The sequence below is a fragment of the Chrysemys picta genome, chromosome 13 (assembly GCF_011386835.1).
Source record: "Chrysemys picta bellii isolate R12L10 chromosome 13, ASM1138683v2, whole genome shotgun sequence".
NCBI lineage: Eukaryota > Metazoa > Chordata > Testudines > Emydidae > Chrysemys > Chrysemys picta.
In genome coordinates, this window is record NC_088803.1 from 30,778,617 (window position 1) to 30,794,672 (window position 16,056).

Genomic DNA, 16,056 nt, shown 5'->3' on the forward strand with positions numbered 1-16,056 from the left:
CACCGTTATAGCGTTTATCTCAAAGGTCAGCTCTCTGGGGGCTCAGCCGTAGCTAGTCACATGTTCAGATTTCTGCTTTGTCACTTTGACTGAGGTCACGATCCTCATCTCCTGCCCGCACTCTAATGCCTCCCCCCCCCCCCCCCCCCCCGAGCCCTTGTCTTTTGCTGCTTCCACCTGGTACTTTGGTTCCCTGTTAGGTGGGGGAGGGAGACTCTTCCTTATTTTCATTCTATTGCATCTCCCTGCTGTCTGCTTTATCAGCCAGAGCCCCTCCCAGTCTTTGGAGAGAAAAAGCAAAGAGCTTCATTTGCACCTAACCTTCAGGTGCATTTGAGGATTTAACGGCTTTCTCTGCCACTGTCATATTCAGGAGAGTAGATTCTCCAGGTGTCTGGCATACTTGGCTAGGGATTCCACCCCACTGCTGCCCTTGTGTGTCTGTATTGCACCATACAAAATCTTTACCTGCTGGATTGCTGCATTTGTGGCTGGAAGAGGGAAGGAAGCTTATCTAGTGAATGAAGATTATGTCTCCCACCCATCTTCCAGGGCTGACCCTCCTTGTGTACTTTTAGAAAAAACGTTATTTAACATTTAGCCCATGGAATGGGTGGTAACCTGGTGTCTCCTTGTCCAACAGTGCCAAGCCAACGGACTTTGATTTTTTGAAAGTTATTGGCAAAGGAAGCTTTGGAAAAGTAAGTGGGTGTAGCTTGGGGTCGATCGTGGGTTTCTGAAGCCTCCTTGCGTGGTCTCCTCTTTCCCCTTGCTGAACTAGTTTCCACCAGCAGCGGAGTGGGCTTCATGTACCCCTCCTTGAGTAGCCCATCACCAGTGCTGAAACAGGCCTAGGAACAGAGGCCTGTAGCACTAAACAAGTAACTAGGGTAGATCGAAGGCAGTAGGCTAGCCAGTGTTTTGCATCTTCATTGCCTGGCAAGGCTTGAGAGCCAGGATGATTTCTTGGTCCACTTTCCTTCCAAGCAGCCCAGAGGTAGTACCCCAAAGGTAGTAGGAGGGAGGGTATAAGAGCAGCACTTGAAATACTGCTCATCTTGGCACATTCTCACACAACTAGGCGAGGGTCCCTGGGCATGTCTGAGCTTTGTGAGATGACAGTGATCTTCTAGAAAGGGGATTCTCTCCCTCTGTGCTCTGAAACTGCTCTAGCTGGATACTGGGTGGAGTGAGGGGAAAGTAGCTGGGGAATTGAGGGGAAGCTTAGTTTACGGTGTGCCCTTGTCAAGGGATGGAAGGAGAAAACATCTGGCTGGCTTCTCATGCTCTAAAATCCTAGCCCGGCCCCTTGTGCAGTCACCTGCACTAGTCGCAAAGGTGGTGTGAAACACTAACGAAATAAAGGGATACCTCAGTGGTTTGAGCATTGGCCTGCTAAACCCAGGGTTGTGAGTTCAATCCTTGAGGGGGCCATTTAGGGATCTAGGGCAAAAATCTGTCTGGGGATTGGTCCTGCTTTGAGCAGGGGGTTGGACTAGATGACCTCCTGAGGTCCCTTCCAATCCTGATGTTCTATGAAATCGGAATGGAGTAGAGCGCCCACGACCCTCACCTCACCCTTCTGCTGTAGGTTCTCCTAGCCAAACGCAAGTCTGATGGGATGTCTTATGCTGTGAAAGTCTTGCAGAAGAAATCCATCCTGAAGAAAAAGGAGGTACGTTACAGACGAGCCCTCTGGCGGGGGGAGGAGGGTTTTACTTCTCTTCTTGGTGCTTTTTCTTCATGATAAAAGCAAGGCATCATACTAGTGTGTCTGTGCTGCTTGCTCTAGTCACCGCTGGTGTGCACCCCGACTGATCCTCACTTTTTCAGGAGGATCGTGGTGCAGATGAAAGGAAAGCTGAATAGGGTGACTAGACGTCCCGATTTTAGGAGACTTGCCCACATCTTGAACTTACATCGGTCGGGACGCACTTTGTCCTGATATCGGGGGACCGCGGCAACCCGGCACTTCTGGCACCGCTCACCTCTTCTTCCGAGCCCTGGGGCAGTGCAGTTTGGTTCCCGCCGGCCGGCAGGCACCTGCAGAGTGCTGCAGCCCCACTCCCCAGGCACGCACAGAGGCAGGGGCGGGGCGTGTAGGCGCGGGCAGCGAGCCCCCCCGCCCCTGCCCCCCTCAACCCGACCCGCGCGTGAGCTACGCGGACAGGAGCCAGAGGGACGCTCCCTCCTCCCCCCGCCGCCAGCCCTGCGAACATGGCTACAGCACGGCCGCGCTTCTCCCTCCTGCTCCTCGCCCTAGTTGCCCTGCTCTGCCCTGCTCCTGCCTGCACAGTGGCCCCTCTGCTTGGCCACCAAGCACCTGGACTGGCGCTTCGCTGAGTGCAAGCGCTGCACAAACCCAGAGTGCAGCAGTAAGTGGGCGCTGGGGTCCATGGACGGGACCTGCCTGCTGGATGCTGAGGCTAGCACTGCGGGGGGCGGGGGACCGTGCCAGGCAGGCTCTGGGAGGGAGGGAGGGCGGGGGGTCCGATGCCGCTCTGGGTAGCCCGTGCGGGGCGGGGTGATGATGCTGCAGCAGCCCACAGGCGGCGAGGGACGGGAGACCCATGAGGAGGCTGGGGTGGAGGCAGTGCTCTCGGGGCCGGCCCTCGGGCAGGGCCATGGGGCCGCACCTGTGGGCACCGCGCACGTGGGCCGCGAACCAGACGCTTCTTCGTCCCTTTAAAGGGCTAGTAGCCCGGCGTCCCATCAGTCGGGTTCTCCCATGCGTGCCGGCCCAGCCCCAGTGCGGGGTGTGAGGGGAGGCGTGTGTTTGGCCATTGGCTCCCCACCCCCATCTGCAGCGTTGGTACGTTCTGAGCGGAGCGGGAGGGGACGAGTGGCAGTTGGCCGAGAGTGGGCGGAGGGAGGGGGCTGGGGAATGTGGCCTGAGCGCACCCTCTGGTGCTGGGCGGTGGGGGCGGGGTCCGAGTGCGGTCAGTGTTCGCAAGGCAGCGGTCGGGGCGGCTTGTTCCCTTTTTTGCTCCGACTTGTTTTTTTTGGTTTTTTTTTTGCTCCGCCCTTCCCCCCCCCAGCGTCCCGATATTTCACTTCTGTCATCTGGTCACTCTAAAGCTGAACAGCAATGGCTTGAGCATGGTGCAAACAAGCTCTGCCACTGCTCAGTCCTTGCCCACCCAGCTCCTAGGTCTGCACTATAACTGTTAACAATATTTCTGCATCCACCCCAAACCCTGGGCCTGATCCTGCAAATACTTACTAGCAAGCATAGCGCTTACAGCAGTGAGTAGCCCCATTAACTTCACTGATGAGTACTCGCCGTTGTAGGCATTGTGTCTTGTGTTCCCGGGAGGTGTACCACAGTGTGGAGTACATGTATGTTGTGATGTGCCGCAGGGAGGTAGGAGGGGGAGGAATTGTCAAACGTGGTTCTGGTGGAATCCTGCTCAACAAGCCTTTGCTTGCTGGCTCAGTCATGCTCCAAGGCATCCTTCAGAGGGACTGGGTATTGACCTTTCGGCTACTGAACCTACTCACCCCCCAGGAATGGCCAGCTGGCCTCAGAATGAATAACAATATCGGGAGCTTGTTGAGAACCTTCTATTTGAAGATCTCCCAGCCCTAGGTGGCCACTCGCCTGCCAGACTCTGGAACGGCACTAACTGACCTACTAACACATCTTTGCCTGGTTCTGCGCAGCAAACCCACATTATGGCGGAACGCAATGTGCTGCTGAAAAACGTGAAACATCCTTTCCTGGTGGGCCTCCACTACTCTTTCCAGACCTCCGAGAAGCTCTACTTTGTGCTAGACTATGTCAATGGGGGAGAGGTGAGTGCAAGTGTACAGCTGTCATTTTAGACTCCCACTGTACATTAACAGTCCTGGCTCTATTTGTCTCCCATTAGGAACCAAGCTGTGGATGTTTGTGCTAAAGCAGCGTCATGCCTGTTTCTGAAATGGCCTTGTTCAGACTGGACGCACACTACTGTGGCATTCATCAGTCTAGTCAGAGACCTATCTGAGGAACACTGCCTTTTGAATGAGACTCTGGTCCCAAGCACCTTAGAAATAACATCTGGCAAAATCTTCCACATGCAGTAGCCTGGCCCCATAGGCACTCTCTGATCTAGATTGTAAAATAACCCACATGCCCCTCACTTAACTCTCTTGCTTGTCTTGTGGCTTCAGCTGCGATCTGTCACATGTGGGCCTTCTCCTATTGGTGCACAGCAGAGGTCGGGCTGCCCATCAGTGAAAGAACATCTGAGGCAAGGGTGGTGAGGGAGGGGAATGGCAGTGTCTCAAACCACTGGGGGTCAAATCTGACTATAGCTAGCTGCCAAAACTCTAGTGTGAGTCCCTCTCGTCCATCCTGTTCTAGCGAATGGAAGCTGCTCTGTGGCACCGCTTGTTCTCCCATTCCTGAATCTCAACTGAAAGCAAATGTTGAAGCAGCAAAGGCTTTTTCTATGCTCCATCACGAGGCCTGGTTGAACATGGGTGTTCCCTGCCCAGTTACAGTTTATAGAAGGGAGGGGATCTTAGATGGGTCATTGCCAGACATTGTCTCTGATGTTTCGCCTGTTTACAGGCTGCACTACACATTGTAGCGAGGTGGAGGCATGACTATGTTGTGACCAGGTTGACTGTAATGGTGATGTTGGGGCATGACTGCACCTATCCAGGAAAACCTTTAGATTGCTAAATAAGGCAGCGTGGCTCTAGCTAATTCTGTGTGGCTGGCACAGTTTACTCTCTGCAAACCACAGTGGTCACTCGGTGGCTGGCATTCAAATAGCTTCGCCTCTTTGTAGGAGGAGACCTCTGTCTCAACAAGCCAAGGCTTGAGATTAGCAGCCCCGCTGCCTCTGGAGCTCTCCTTCTTGGGAAGGAGGTGTTAGTGCTGGGGAGAGGGGTTAGCTTTCAATGGGCGTGAACAGAAGGTGGAAAAGGGGCTGTTCAGAATGTCCCTGCAAATGGCAGCAACACTGCGGGGAGGAGGACGGGATGATGGGAGAGGACTGCTCCCAAGTAACCAACAGGCTGTTTCCTCTCTGTTCAGCTCTTCTTCCACCTGCAGAGAGAGCGCTGTTTCCGTGAACCTCGTGCCCGCTTTTATGCAGCTGAAGTAGCCAGTGCAGTAGGGTACCTGCATTCCTTGAACATAATCTACAGGTAGGGTGCATGTCCCTGGTGTGTATAGCAGGCACTAGTAACTCCCTCTTTCCTGTTCCCCACCCCCCCATTGGTTGCACCTAAGTGTGTGTAAAATATTGAGGAGGGGCAGGAAACTACTTGATATTGTAACCGTGCAGGCATGTTACAAGGGGCACTCCTAAAAGCAAAGTGCAGAACTAATGGGCAGGGCTGTGTTGTCCTCCTCAACTAGGCTTCAGAACTATGTTCTTGAACCAGGCTCTCCTGTGTATTTCAGAACTTCTCCTGTAGCACCTCCCTGAGCCCCTTCCAGGGAAATAACCCATCACCTGACTTACCTATCTTATAGAACTGGAAGGGACCCTGAACGGTCATTGAGTCCAGCCCCCTGCCTTCACTAGCAGGACCAAGGACTGATTTTTGCCCCAGATCCCTAAGTGGCTCCCTGAAGGATTGAACTCACAACCCTGGGTTTAGTAGGCCAATGCTCAAACCACTGAGCTATCCCTCCCCCCTCTTTCAGCCCTTGAATGGGGCTTTGGCTTTGGGAAGGAGGGGGCAAAGTTAGCTTGGTTTGTTTTAAATGGGAGGAGAAGGTAGTTTAGTACAACACATGAGAGGCAAAGTCTCAGGTCAAGAAATTAAAGATGTTTCTCGCAGCAGCTGTAACTGCCACACTGTGCGACCAGATACTATAGCATATGCCTAGCAGCCTCTCTAGCCTTACAAAAACACTAATGTTTATATATCAAACACATGCTATGCTGATTCACGGCTGCTGCGGGAGCTATAACTCTAGAGTTCCTGATGGCCATGGGGTTCTCATAGATCTCAGTGCGCCAGACTATCAACATTTCTCAGTCCCCTGCAGTCCCCATTCTTTTCAACTGGAGCTGTTGTGTGTTGAGCTCTTCGGAAAATCTGGTTCAGCATCATGCCTTTCTCTTCTTCTAGGGACTTAAAACCTGAAAACATCCTCCTGGACTGCCAGGTATGTTCGGCTCTCTTGCAAACACGCCTGCTTCCTGAATTCTCTTTACAATTTTTCGTGCACGCTAGCTTGGGTATGACAGAGAGGAGCCATGAGTAATTACTGCCTCCCTTTTCCCTTCCCCTCTCCCAAATAACCTGGTATACCCCACATCCATTCAGTAGGGGGAGCCACAACACTGACTTGTAAAGCAAGCAGCTATATTAACTCGGCATACACATACTCCCTCCTGCTACTCAGTAGTTTCCCAGAGCTCAGATGTTAGCATTTTTGTTATATCCGAGCACTAACCCATGGAAAAGCATTTTAAATATCCCATATGGCAGTTGTAGACCTGAGCATTGTAAAGCTCCACTAACCAAGCAATTCCCTGGACTGATGGAGGGCTAATTGTTCAACTGATCGCAGGGCTATGCTGATCAGTCTGGCCAGTTTAATAGATACTTATGCATAGACGTGGCAGAAGTTTATTTCAATTTTTAAAAAATAATAATGTTGACATCAATTTTTAAATTTTCACAGTTGCAGGAAATTATTGGGGTCAGACACAGAGCGGAGGTCAGATAATTATTTAATGATACTTGACATTGAGATTCAAAAAGTTAAAGCTTTATAACTATTTTAAAACACAGATTATCAGTATCACATGTCAAAATATACAAAGTACCGGTAAATATCCTTAAAACTCTAAAAAGTTCTCAAGCAGCATTTTTCTAAAACTGAAAAAAGTGTAAATTTTATTATTACAGATAGAAATGTATATTTTTACATCTGTTTGTGGGTACAATGAAATTGATGTTTACGGATAAAAATCAAATCCTTACAAGCCTACATTTAAACCATATATTTGTGAGAAGTCTCTCCTCAGATTTCCTGTTCAATCTGTTTGTATGTATAAATGCCCAGCAGTTGCGAAGCTGAAAGGTGCACATGAAAACAGCAAAGGGGCTAGAAATCCATGCACCCCCAGTATGGAGAGCTTGATTAGGCTGAAATCCCTTCTCCTCTTTAGGGACACATAGTACTGACAGACTTTGGACTTTGCAAAGAAGGAATGGAGCCAGAGGAAACGACGTCTACTTTTTGTGGCACCCCAGAGGTACAGTATGGTCAACTTGTCAACTTTCTTGTTGACTGGGAATTACTTAGGCACTAATTGCCTGACACATCAGAGAGGCAGGTGCTCAGCTCCTCACAGAGGTGTCAATCGGAGCTGTGTGTATTCAGCATCACTGAAAAATCGGGGACCAAAATCTGAGACAGTCTCAGCCTCTTTTTTTGACATGCATGGTGCTGAATATGCTGGCATGTTGCATGAAAGGAACCAATGAGGCTAAAACTTCCTGTTTGTTCCCCATTGCTGTCATACCAGTTTGGGTCCCACCGAGTTCTTATACCCTTTTACAAAAGCCTTATTCCCTTTAGCAATGTAACACTGCCATCCCCCATTTCTTCCCCTTCCTCCCCTCCACTTGCATTCCTACTGCAACTGGTGGGAGAGGGGTAAACTTGATTATCACTGCTGAAAAACAGCCCTTACCTTGGGGCAACTAATGTGTCCGAGGTATCCTGAGGTAAAAACACAGTGAAGACAAGGCACTTTGGTTTTACCACAAGGTAAACTAGGTGAGGTCCACACTAAAGTGTTTTCCCTGTGGTTTTTACCTCAGGATAGCTTGCATGTGTTAATTACCCCGTGGTTTTAGAAGTGATGACAAAGCCTGAGTTTAATAGGGTGTGTTTGAGGATGGCCTAGTCTCTGTTCCCTGGAATGGTGCTGAAAACATGTCTGTTCTTGCCATGGGGTTTGGAAGGGTTGAGGAAGATCCATTGCTGATGACCATTGTCAGTAAAGCCGGGCCCAAGTATAGATTGGACCAATGGACTGTGAACCATTGCCTCTAGAAAGCTTACTTGTGTCAACTGGGTGTCCTCTCTGAAACCTAATAATGATTTTTTTTCCAATGCCACCCTTGCAGAAACTGCTGACTGACTCTTATATCCTTACCGTGTGTTTTTTTGTTTTCATTTTAAACTTTGCTCCACAGGTATCAGGTTTCAAGATTTAAACATCCAAATAGGAGAAATTCACCAGGGCATTCAATTAACAGGAGATAGGCCTGGTCTACACAGAGATCTCTTTTGTACTGGTATTAATATTTTAGTATGGATGCAGTTTTAGTATGGATGCAATATAAAGGTGCTTACACCAGTATAACTTTACACTGATAAAACTGTCCACACTGGGGGGCGGCGGAGGGAGGGACAGGGCTGTACTGTTTTCACTACATTATTATAGTTAAAGCATTACAATTTTTGTGTGTAGACAAGGCCTTATTTTAACTTGTGACAGGATGGCTTTTACTAAACTGATTAGTATGTTGAATAAACTTGCTTTTAAAATGTTGCAACTTTTTTGGGGAGGGGGGAATCCTGCTGATTCTGGAATGGGAGTTCCTGCAGAACCTGGCAAGACTTCCAGTAGCCATGGTGACAACCTTGACACTGGAAAGCAGGACCTTCTATAGCTTGATTATAATACTTACTCCTGTAGCTATGAGCACAATGTTCCAGATATTTACTTGCTGCTGCCCCTTAATTCACAGAACACCAAGTTAATAGTCACATTGTCATCAGCGTCTCTTGATGACGCAGGTTGTGACCCTCTCTGCTGCCTTGCACCTTGTGACATTGCCACTGCAAAGTGGCAGTAAAATGCTACCAAGAAGAATAGGAAGTTTTGTTTCCAGCACAGGTGTAAAATGGTGGCAAGGTAAAATGGGGGAAGGACACAATTTAAAATACTTTTTGCTTGGGATATGAGAGGGAATGCTTCCTGCCACTCACCTGACTTTTCTGTCCCACTCACCCAAATGCAGCTGAAATGCCAGAAGCATTGCTGCTTCTCGGGCTGACTGCAGGGGGCTGCATTCAATAGGTGGATTCTGGTTCCTTAACACTAGCAGGTCAGATTTAAGTAACTCTCCAGCCTGGATTTGGTTCACTAGAGTGTTGAGTAGAGATGAGACTCCCTGGAGGCAACTGGAAGGGAGACTTGTGGTGTATTTGCTGCTACTCCAGTCCCATTCTCCTCCTTGCAGAATTTTCTGTGAGAAATAGAATACAAACAACACAAAGCTGCTTATGCACCTGAATCTAGTGCTGGTCCATTGCCATGTTACAGGCACGCTCCATTCAACTCCCTCCGCTGTGCATAAGCTCAGGACAGTGACTGTTTTACTGCTGAGGCCCACAAACTGAGCCATATGATATGAATTCAGTAAAAGTTCTATGGAAGCTTAGGTGTATTGACTCTTCCTTCTTACTCTATGCTGAGAGTGCTAGCATGTAAAATAGCTACATGCCAATGTGCCTGGTGTGCTGTTGTCTTTGTAAAGCACTATTGAAATCTTGCATGTGGTTCTTACAATATGTAAGTAGCAGCACTTCTTCTTAGTGTATGTTCAACGTGCCTCAGTTGGCCCGTGATCAGGATTCACCACTGAATTTGGTCTGCGTTTTGGATCATTAGCATTCCCGGCTTGGGGCGGGTACTGATGGGAAGTGTGACGTGAACGCTGATCCATGCCCCCCAGTAGCAGCACTGAAGGCATAAAACTCCCCTACTGGGCGGCGTTAACCAGTACAGTCTGTGGAGCTGGCTAAGGCCACTCGCAGACACTTCTGTAACTTCCTTGATGTGCGTTCTGCTCCCAGTTCGGTCATTCATCAAATGTCTCTTGTGAACTCACTACTCTCCCCCCCCCCCCACCCCGTGAAATGAACCCAGCTTTCCCTTAGGTGTTATTGCCTCTTTTTGAACCAAGCAGTTAGTTAAAGTTTGGGGCCCTAGGGATGTTCCAGATGGGAGTAGAAACTGACAATAATCAGGTGTTGCTTTGTAAATAAATACAACTGTGTCAAAGTTCTGCTTCTCTGAACGCAGGAGGGACCAAGAACAAATTAAGCAGTTTCTTAGGGCATGGCTACACTTGCAGATGTAGAGCGCTTTGAGTTAAACCAGCCTTCGTAGAGCACAGTAGGGAAAGCGCTGCAATCTGTCCACACTGACAGCTGCAAGTGCACTGGCGTGGCCACATTAGCAGCTTTTGCAACGGCCACAGAGAGCAGTGCATTGTGGTAGCTATCCCAGCATGCAAGTGGCTGCAATGTGCTTTTCAAATGGGGGTGTGTGTGGAGTGTGACAGGGAGTGTGTTGTGTGTAGGTGAGGGGAGAGAGAGTGGGTTTTGGGGGGGCTGAGAGCATGTCAGCATGCTGTCTTGTAAGTTCAGACAGCAGCAGATTCCCCCTCCCCCACCTCTCTCTCTCACACACAGCATTCCACAGTAATGGTTGCTTTGTCCTGGAGCAGATAAGCAGCCGGCTGTCAGAAATGGAGCTTTCAAAGGGCATATCCATATTTCTGCAGCAATTCCAAAACAATGACAAGAGTGGCCACTTGACTTAAGGGGATTATGGGACGTTTCCGGAGGCTGATCAGAGCGCAGTAATGCAACACCTCGTTCACACTGATATCTGGGCGTTTCAGCCAAGGCGCACCAAACGTTAATCTTCTCGACGAGGTGGAGTACCAGGAGTACTCTAGCCCTGGAGTCAGAATGCTCTACGTGCCTTGCCAGTGTGGACGGGGTTGCTTTAATGCACTCTAACTCGCAAGTGTAGCCAAACCCTTAGCTTATAGCCCCAAGCCTCATTAGCCAACACACCCAAAAACTCTCCCGGGCTTTCTCCAGGGTCATGCTGTCCTCAGCAGCTCCTGCCTGGGTTTCTTGTTTTATGCTTCTGCCTCTCTCTGTTCTGACTCTTCTTAGTTTCTGTGTGTTCTACCTCTTCCCCCTTACTCAGCAAACCCCTCCACCCACTCAGTCCAAACTCCTGGGCGGGTTCACAACCCCCTTTGATCTTAGATGAGGGGGCTTCTAATTAACTTATCCGAACAGTTATGTTTATGGAAGGGTACATTCACACCCAGTCTCAAAGAGGAAGTCACCAGTACCTCTTGACATAACAGGTGTCTTCATGCTAGATACAGGGACGGGAAATCTGCAACTTCCCAGGTTAATTGTACTCTTATTAGTCAGCCACTCAGGATTTTGGAAATAGCTGTACATCTAGGGTAAAGAGCCACACCACTGGTCTGAGTTCTGCTAAAACTCCCTTCCTCAAGTTGCATATAGAAAGATGGGAGCTTCTCAAACTTTAAGAAAAGTTTAGCTCTAGATCCAGTCTTGTGGCAGGGGGAAGTTCTAAAAAAAAAAAAAAAACTGATGGAAATCACAGCTCCGAACCTCCCTAATGCTTTTATTTAGAGATTAATTAACTGCAACCCGGAATATGTAGTCATGGAAGCCTTTGTAATTTGTCTCAAACAAAGCTCTCTGACTCTTCACAGTACTTGGCCCCAGAAGTGCTAAGAAAACAACCCTATGACAGAACAGTAGACTGGTGGTGTCTGGGAGCTGTCCTCTATGAGATGCTGTTTGGGTTGGTGAGTCTTAAAATCACACACTGCGGCTTGTTGGAGAGCAAAAAGACTCTCCTTAAAGAAAGCAATGACCTCTTGAAGGCTATGGGCCACTAAAGCAGTAGTTCCATGTATAGGGTACCATGACATGGACGATCCCAACATAAATTAAAGTACTAGTTGAAATAGTCATCCTAATATTACTAAGATGAAAGCATTTAGTCTGTCTCTCTCCCTCGCGCACACTGTAGAAATGGAATCTGATGGATTGTCTCTCACAGCTGTGAAATTGTTTGCATGCTTCATTATGGTATCTCATGTCTTATGTAGCTGATTTTCTCCTCTCTTCCCTATCAGCCTCCCTTTTACAGCCGGGATGTGTCTCAGATGTATGACAATATTCTACACCAGCCACTCCAGATCCAAGGAACCAAGACCATGGCAGCTTGTGATATCTTACAGGGACTGCTTCACAAGGACCAGAAGAGGAGGCTGGGGGCCAAGATGGACTTTGTACGTGGTGTTTCCCATCCTAACCTATTCTCTTCATACACAGCCAACCTCACCCCTCCTCCAAGCCCCTCTCCTCTTTCATATCTGTTCTACATTGGTTGATCTTAGTCTTAGGAAGACTTCAGTGTCAAGTGGAATGACATCTTTCCATAGCGGAAAGAAAGCTCCCTCTGGGTAAACATTCATTATTCAAGCCTTGGACCTAGCTACCTTGCAGTGTCCCATAAGGCTTGGCTTGGCTACTTTTCAAAGCACCATGATATTGCTTGTGTGCGACTTGTGCATTGCAATCTCTTCAGGGGTGTATCTAAATACAACTTTGAGGTGGGGCTTTGGGAGTGTGTGTGTGGGGGGGGGGGGGCGGGGAGTGGGGTTAAGCTCCGTGTTAGCAACACAACAGGAAGCTGTGGCTCAGAACTGGGCACAGGATGTTAAGACCTGCAGGGGGGACTTTATGCTGTCATGGTTAAAGGTGTGAGGAAGGGCTGGGTTGCCAGCATGTAGTGTCCCTGTACCATAAACAGGATACAGTAAACTCATGAAGTCTTTTGTGTTGGGAATACTCCAGTCTGCCAAGATGAGGAACATAAGGGGGGAGGGATAGCTCAGTGGTTTGAGCATTGGCCTGCTAAACCCAGGGTTGTGAGTTCAATCCTTGAGGGGGCCACTTAGGGATCTGGGGCAAAAACAGTACTTGGTCCTGCTAGTGAAGGCAGGGGGCTGGACTTGATGACCTTTCAAGGTCCCTTCCAGTTCTTGGAGATAGGATATCTCCATTAATTTATATTTATAATTTATTACAGCTTGTTTTTTTCCAACATGCTGTACGTAGCTGTAAAGCTACAACCATCCACTATCGGGGAGCCTGTGCCTATTTAGTGACTGTTGGAAAAGGGATGGTTGAGGAGGAAGGTGGCAGGAGACTGATTATTTCCCTCCCACCCTTCTTTGCAGCTTGAGATCAAGAATCATGTGTTCTTCAGCCCAATAAACTGGGATGACTTGTATCACAAGAGGATCACTCCTCCCTTCAACCCCAATGTGGTAAGTGGTGGTGGCTGATGCAGGTTTCCCCTGCATAACTTTAATGGGAAGAGAACTGAGATTGCAGTGGTCAAAGGTCCCTTGTTCAAATGTTCTAACTGCTTCTAGATGTGGGGGGTTGGAGGGAGGAGGGGGAGAAATCCTCCTCCTCCTCTGGAAACGTAAAAGTAACTTGCATCTTCTGCCTGTCTGTTCCTCCTCAACTTCCCATAGTACGATCACCGCTTTAAGGCTACATCTACACTACAGGGGGGGTCGATTTAAGATACGCAAATTCAGCTACGCGAATAGCGTAGCTGAATTCGACGTATTGCAGCCGACTTACCCCGCTGTAGGGACGGCGGCAAAATCGACCTCTGCGGCTTCCCGTCAACGGTGCTTACTCCTACCTCCGCTGGTGGAGTAAGAGCGTCGATTCGGGGATCGATTGACGCGTCCCGATGGGACGCGATAAATCGATCCCCGAGAGGTCGATTTCTACCCGCCGATTCAGGCGGGTAGTGTAGACCCAGCCCTCGTTGCTCCACTTATCGGGGGATGCAGTTGGCAAGTTCTGGGACAGAGGATGGGGGAAGAAACTGTGTGTGTTGCAAAATTCCCCCTCTTCCCCTGCCCCACTGCTAGTTGTCTTAGTTGATGACTACTTCTTCTTTAGTGCTGTTTAAATATACTTCCTGAACTGTAAGCTAATGTCTTTTTTGAGGGAATATAAAATAAGGGTTTGGTCACAGCTGTCTAAAACAGTTCTGTCTAAAGAAATAACTTGTCTGAAAGCTTAGGCCTGTTCATGTGAAATGTTATATATGGTTGTGTGTTTGTTTTTTAGTCTGGTCCTGCTGATCTGCGACATTTTGACCCAGAGTTCACACAAGAAGCGGTCTCGATCTCCATCACCCGGACACCTGACTTAGCAGCCAGCTGCTCCAGTGCCTCAGATGCTTTTTTAGGGTTTTCTTATGCACCAACTGATGAGGACTTTCAGGTTTTTAAATAGGACTTGGGAAACCTAATTTTAACTTATGGTCTTGTTTTTAAAAGTGGCACTGTCCTCTGCTCATGACTGTTAAAGAAATTTGGACTAGCACACTAACTGGAATGGACCTGAACTCTTTCACTGTGATGCACAATACTTTTTCCTTCCTCTGGCAGGGAGGCTGCTGATCGTTCTAGTTAGAGATTTTACTCCTACAGAATTGAAGTTAACTCCATGGTCTTATTTATGTTTAGAAGTTTGGTGCCATCATTCATGCCAAAACCACACCACAAGTCACTTACCCAATAACAACTGGCCTACTTATTTTGGAAGTGTCTGTGTAACTGTGCTTCATACACGTAGCTAGTCTGTCTCCTCCCTCTTGTCTGATTGCTCTATCAATGGTGAGGAGGAAATCTGTTCACACTACGGGTATGTCTACACTAGAAATGCTACAGTGGCACAGCTGGAGCACTGCAGTTACATCACTGTAGAGTAGTCACAGCAATGGAAGGAGTTCTTCTGTTGCTGTAGTAAATCCACCTCTCTGAGGGGCAGGAGCTAGGTCAATGGAAGATGTCTTCCCTTGACCTAGGGCTGTCTACACTGGGGCTTAGGTCGACAAACTTAACTACGTCTCTCAGGGGTATGAAAAATTCACACCCCTGAGTGACATAGCTAGGTCAACCTAAGGTTTAGGTGTAGACCAGGCCTGTCCTTATGCTGTGACGAGTCACTGTGATCGGAAGATGGCATTGGATTCTTTACTTAAATATACACATCAAGCAAAACTCCCTGAACTTTCCTCAGTAACATCTGTTAACAGCAAGCCAAAGGGTAACTGACTGGTACTAATGTGTGTTTAGTAATATCTTCCCTCTCTTCTTGTAAAGGAAGGGCAAGATCCTTAGCCGGTGTAAATCAGCATAGCTCTGCTGACTACAGTGGAGCTACAGTAATTTACACCAGCTAAGGATCTGGTTTGGAGTCTTTTTGATGTAGCCACTTCAGTCAAGCTATCACTTGACAAGTTTGTGCATAATCTGAGTGTTGGACTAAATTACATTCCACTCTTCCAGATTGGGAGCTCTGCACCCTAGGAATGAGAGGTGGTTTCCCACCAGCATTAGGAAGAATTCAGATCTCCCAAGTATGAAAGTGCTCCAAATCCTATGTGTACTAGTACCTATGGAATTCCCCATGGGCCACTACCAATCTGAGTGCCCAGATGATGTAGGTGGGAGTTTTTTTGAAAAAGGCTCCCAAATTTAAATGGAACCTGATGTTCTTCTGAATGTGTGTGTGTTAAAGGCTAATTTATTCATTTGCCTTAATTTAAATGCTGGTGTCTGGGTTGTTGTTTTTTTAAACATTATTCTGTCTCTGTGGGGAGAAGAAAGGGGAAGAAGGTCTGATAGTGTTATGAGAATCTCCTCTACTGGTCCTCACATGGACAATGTTAGTATAAAAAACCTGGATTTCTAAAGACTGGTCCAAATGAGCACCTTGTCTTCTGCTCTAGAAGCTCTGTTGACATGCTGGAGCACTTGTGATACTTGCATTGAAAAGAGAACGGAATTTTTTTATCTTGCCCAATTTTACCATTATTGTACATATTGAAGATCTTAATAAAATAAGTCCTATTTTAAAGTGAATGCTCTCTAACTTATCACCTCCCCAGTTTGTCTGCAATTCTGGGGGAGGGGGCGGGGAGGAAAAACAGGGTTTTCAGTGAGCTATCTAGCTGTCCATTTGCTGGAGCATCAACTGATGCTCCCCCCCAAATTGTGTGACCAACTTAAAACTCTCACACTTGCAGCTGTGGCTCGGAGACTATCATGGCCTAGTGATGGCTTACTACAGCTCCCCCAAACAAGAGGGGGAAATGGACAGCACCTGCACGCCGAGTGAGAAGGGCATTATCT

At 48.2% G+C, this 16,056-nt stretch overlaps 1 protein-coding gene across 9 annotated transcripts in view; it reads left to right on the plus strand.

The window, feature by feature from the left end:
* The window catches only part of SGK2 (serum/glucocorticoid regulated kinase 2), a 38,817-nt gene extending 23,036 nt beyond the window's left edge, over positions 1-15,781 (plus strand). For 7 of the 9 annotated variants that reach the window (XM_005295354.5, XM_005295355.5, XM_008168121.4 and 4 more), the window contains 10 exons: positions 644-701; positions 1,592-1,675; positions 3,664-3,795; positions 5,030-5,142; positions 6,079-6,115; positions 7,128-7,214; positions 11,530-11,625; positions 11,959-12,114; positions 13,069-13,158; positions 13,985-15,781. In XM_005295354.5, the coding sequence (XP_005295411.2) occupies positions 644-701; positions 1,592-1,675; positions 3,664-3,795; positions 5,030-5,142; positions 6,079-6,115; positions 7,128-7,214; positions 11,530-11,625; positions 11,959-12,114; positions 13,069-13,158; positions 13,985-14,152 (1,021 nt within the window). In that variant the 3' untranslated portion in view covers positions 14,153-15,781. The remainder of the gene's footprint in view (positions 1-643; positions 702-1,591; positions 1,676-3,663; positions 3,796-5,029; positions 5,143-6,078; positions 6,116-7,127; positions 7,215-11,529; positions 11,626-11,958; positions 12,115-13,068; positions 13,159-13,984) is intronic. The other 2 variants (XM_065565806.1, XM_008168122.3) reach the window with 1 other exon arrangement.
* The last annotated feature ends 275 nt before the right edge of the window (positions 15,782-16,056 follow it).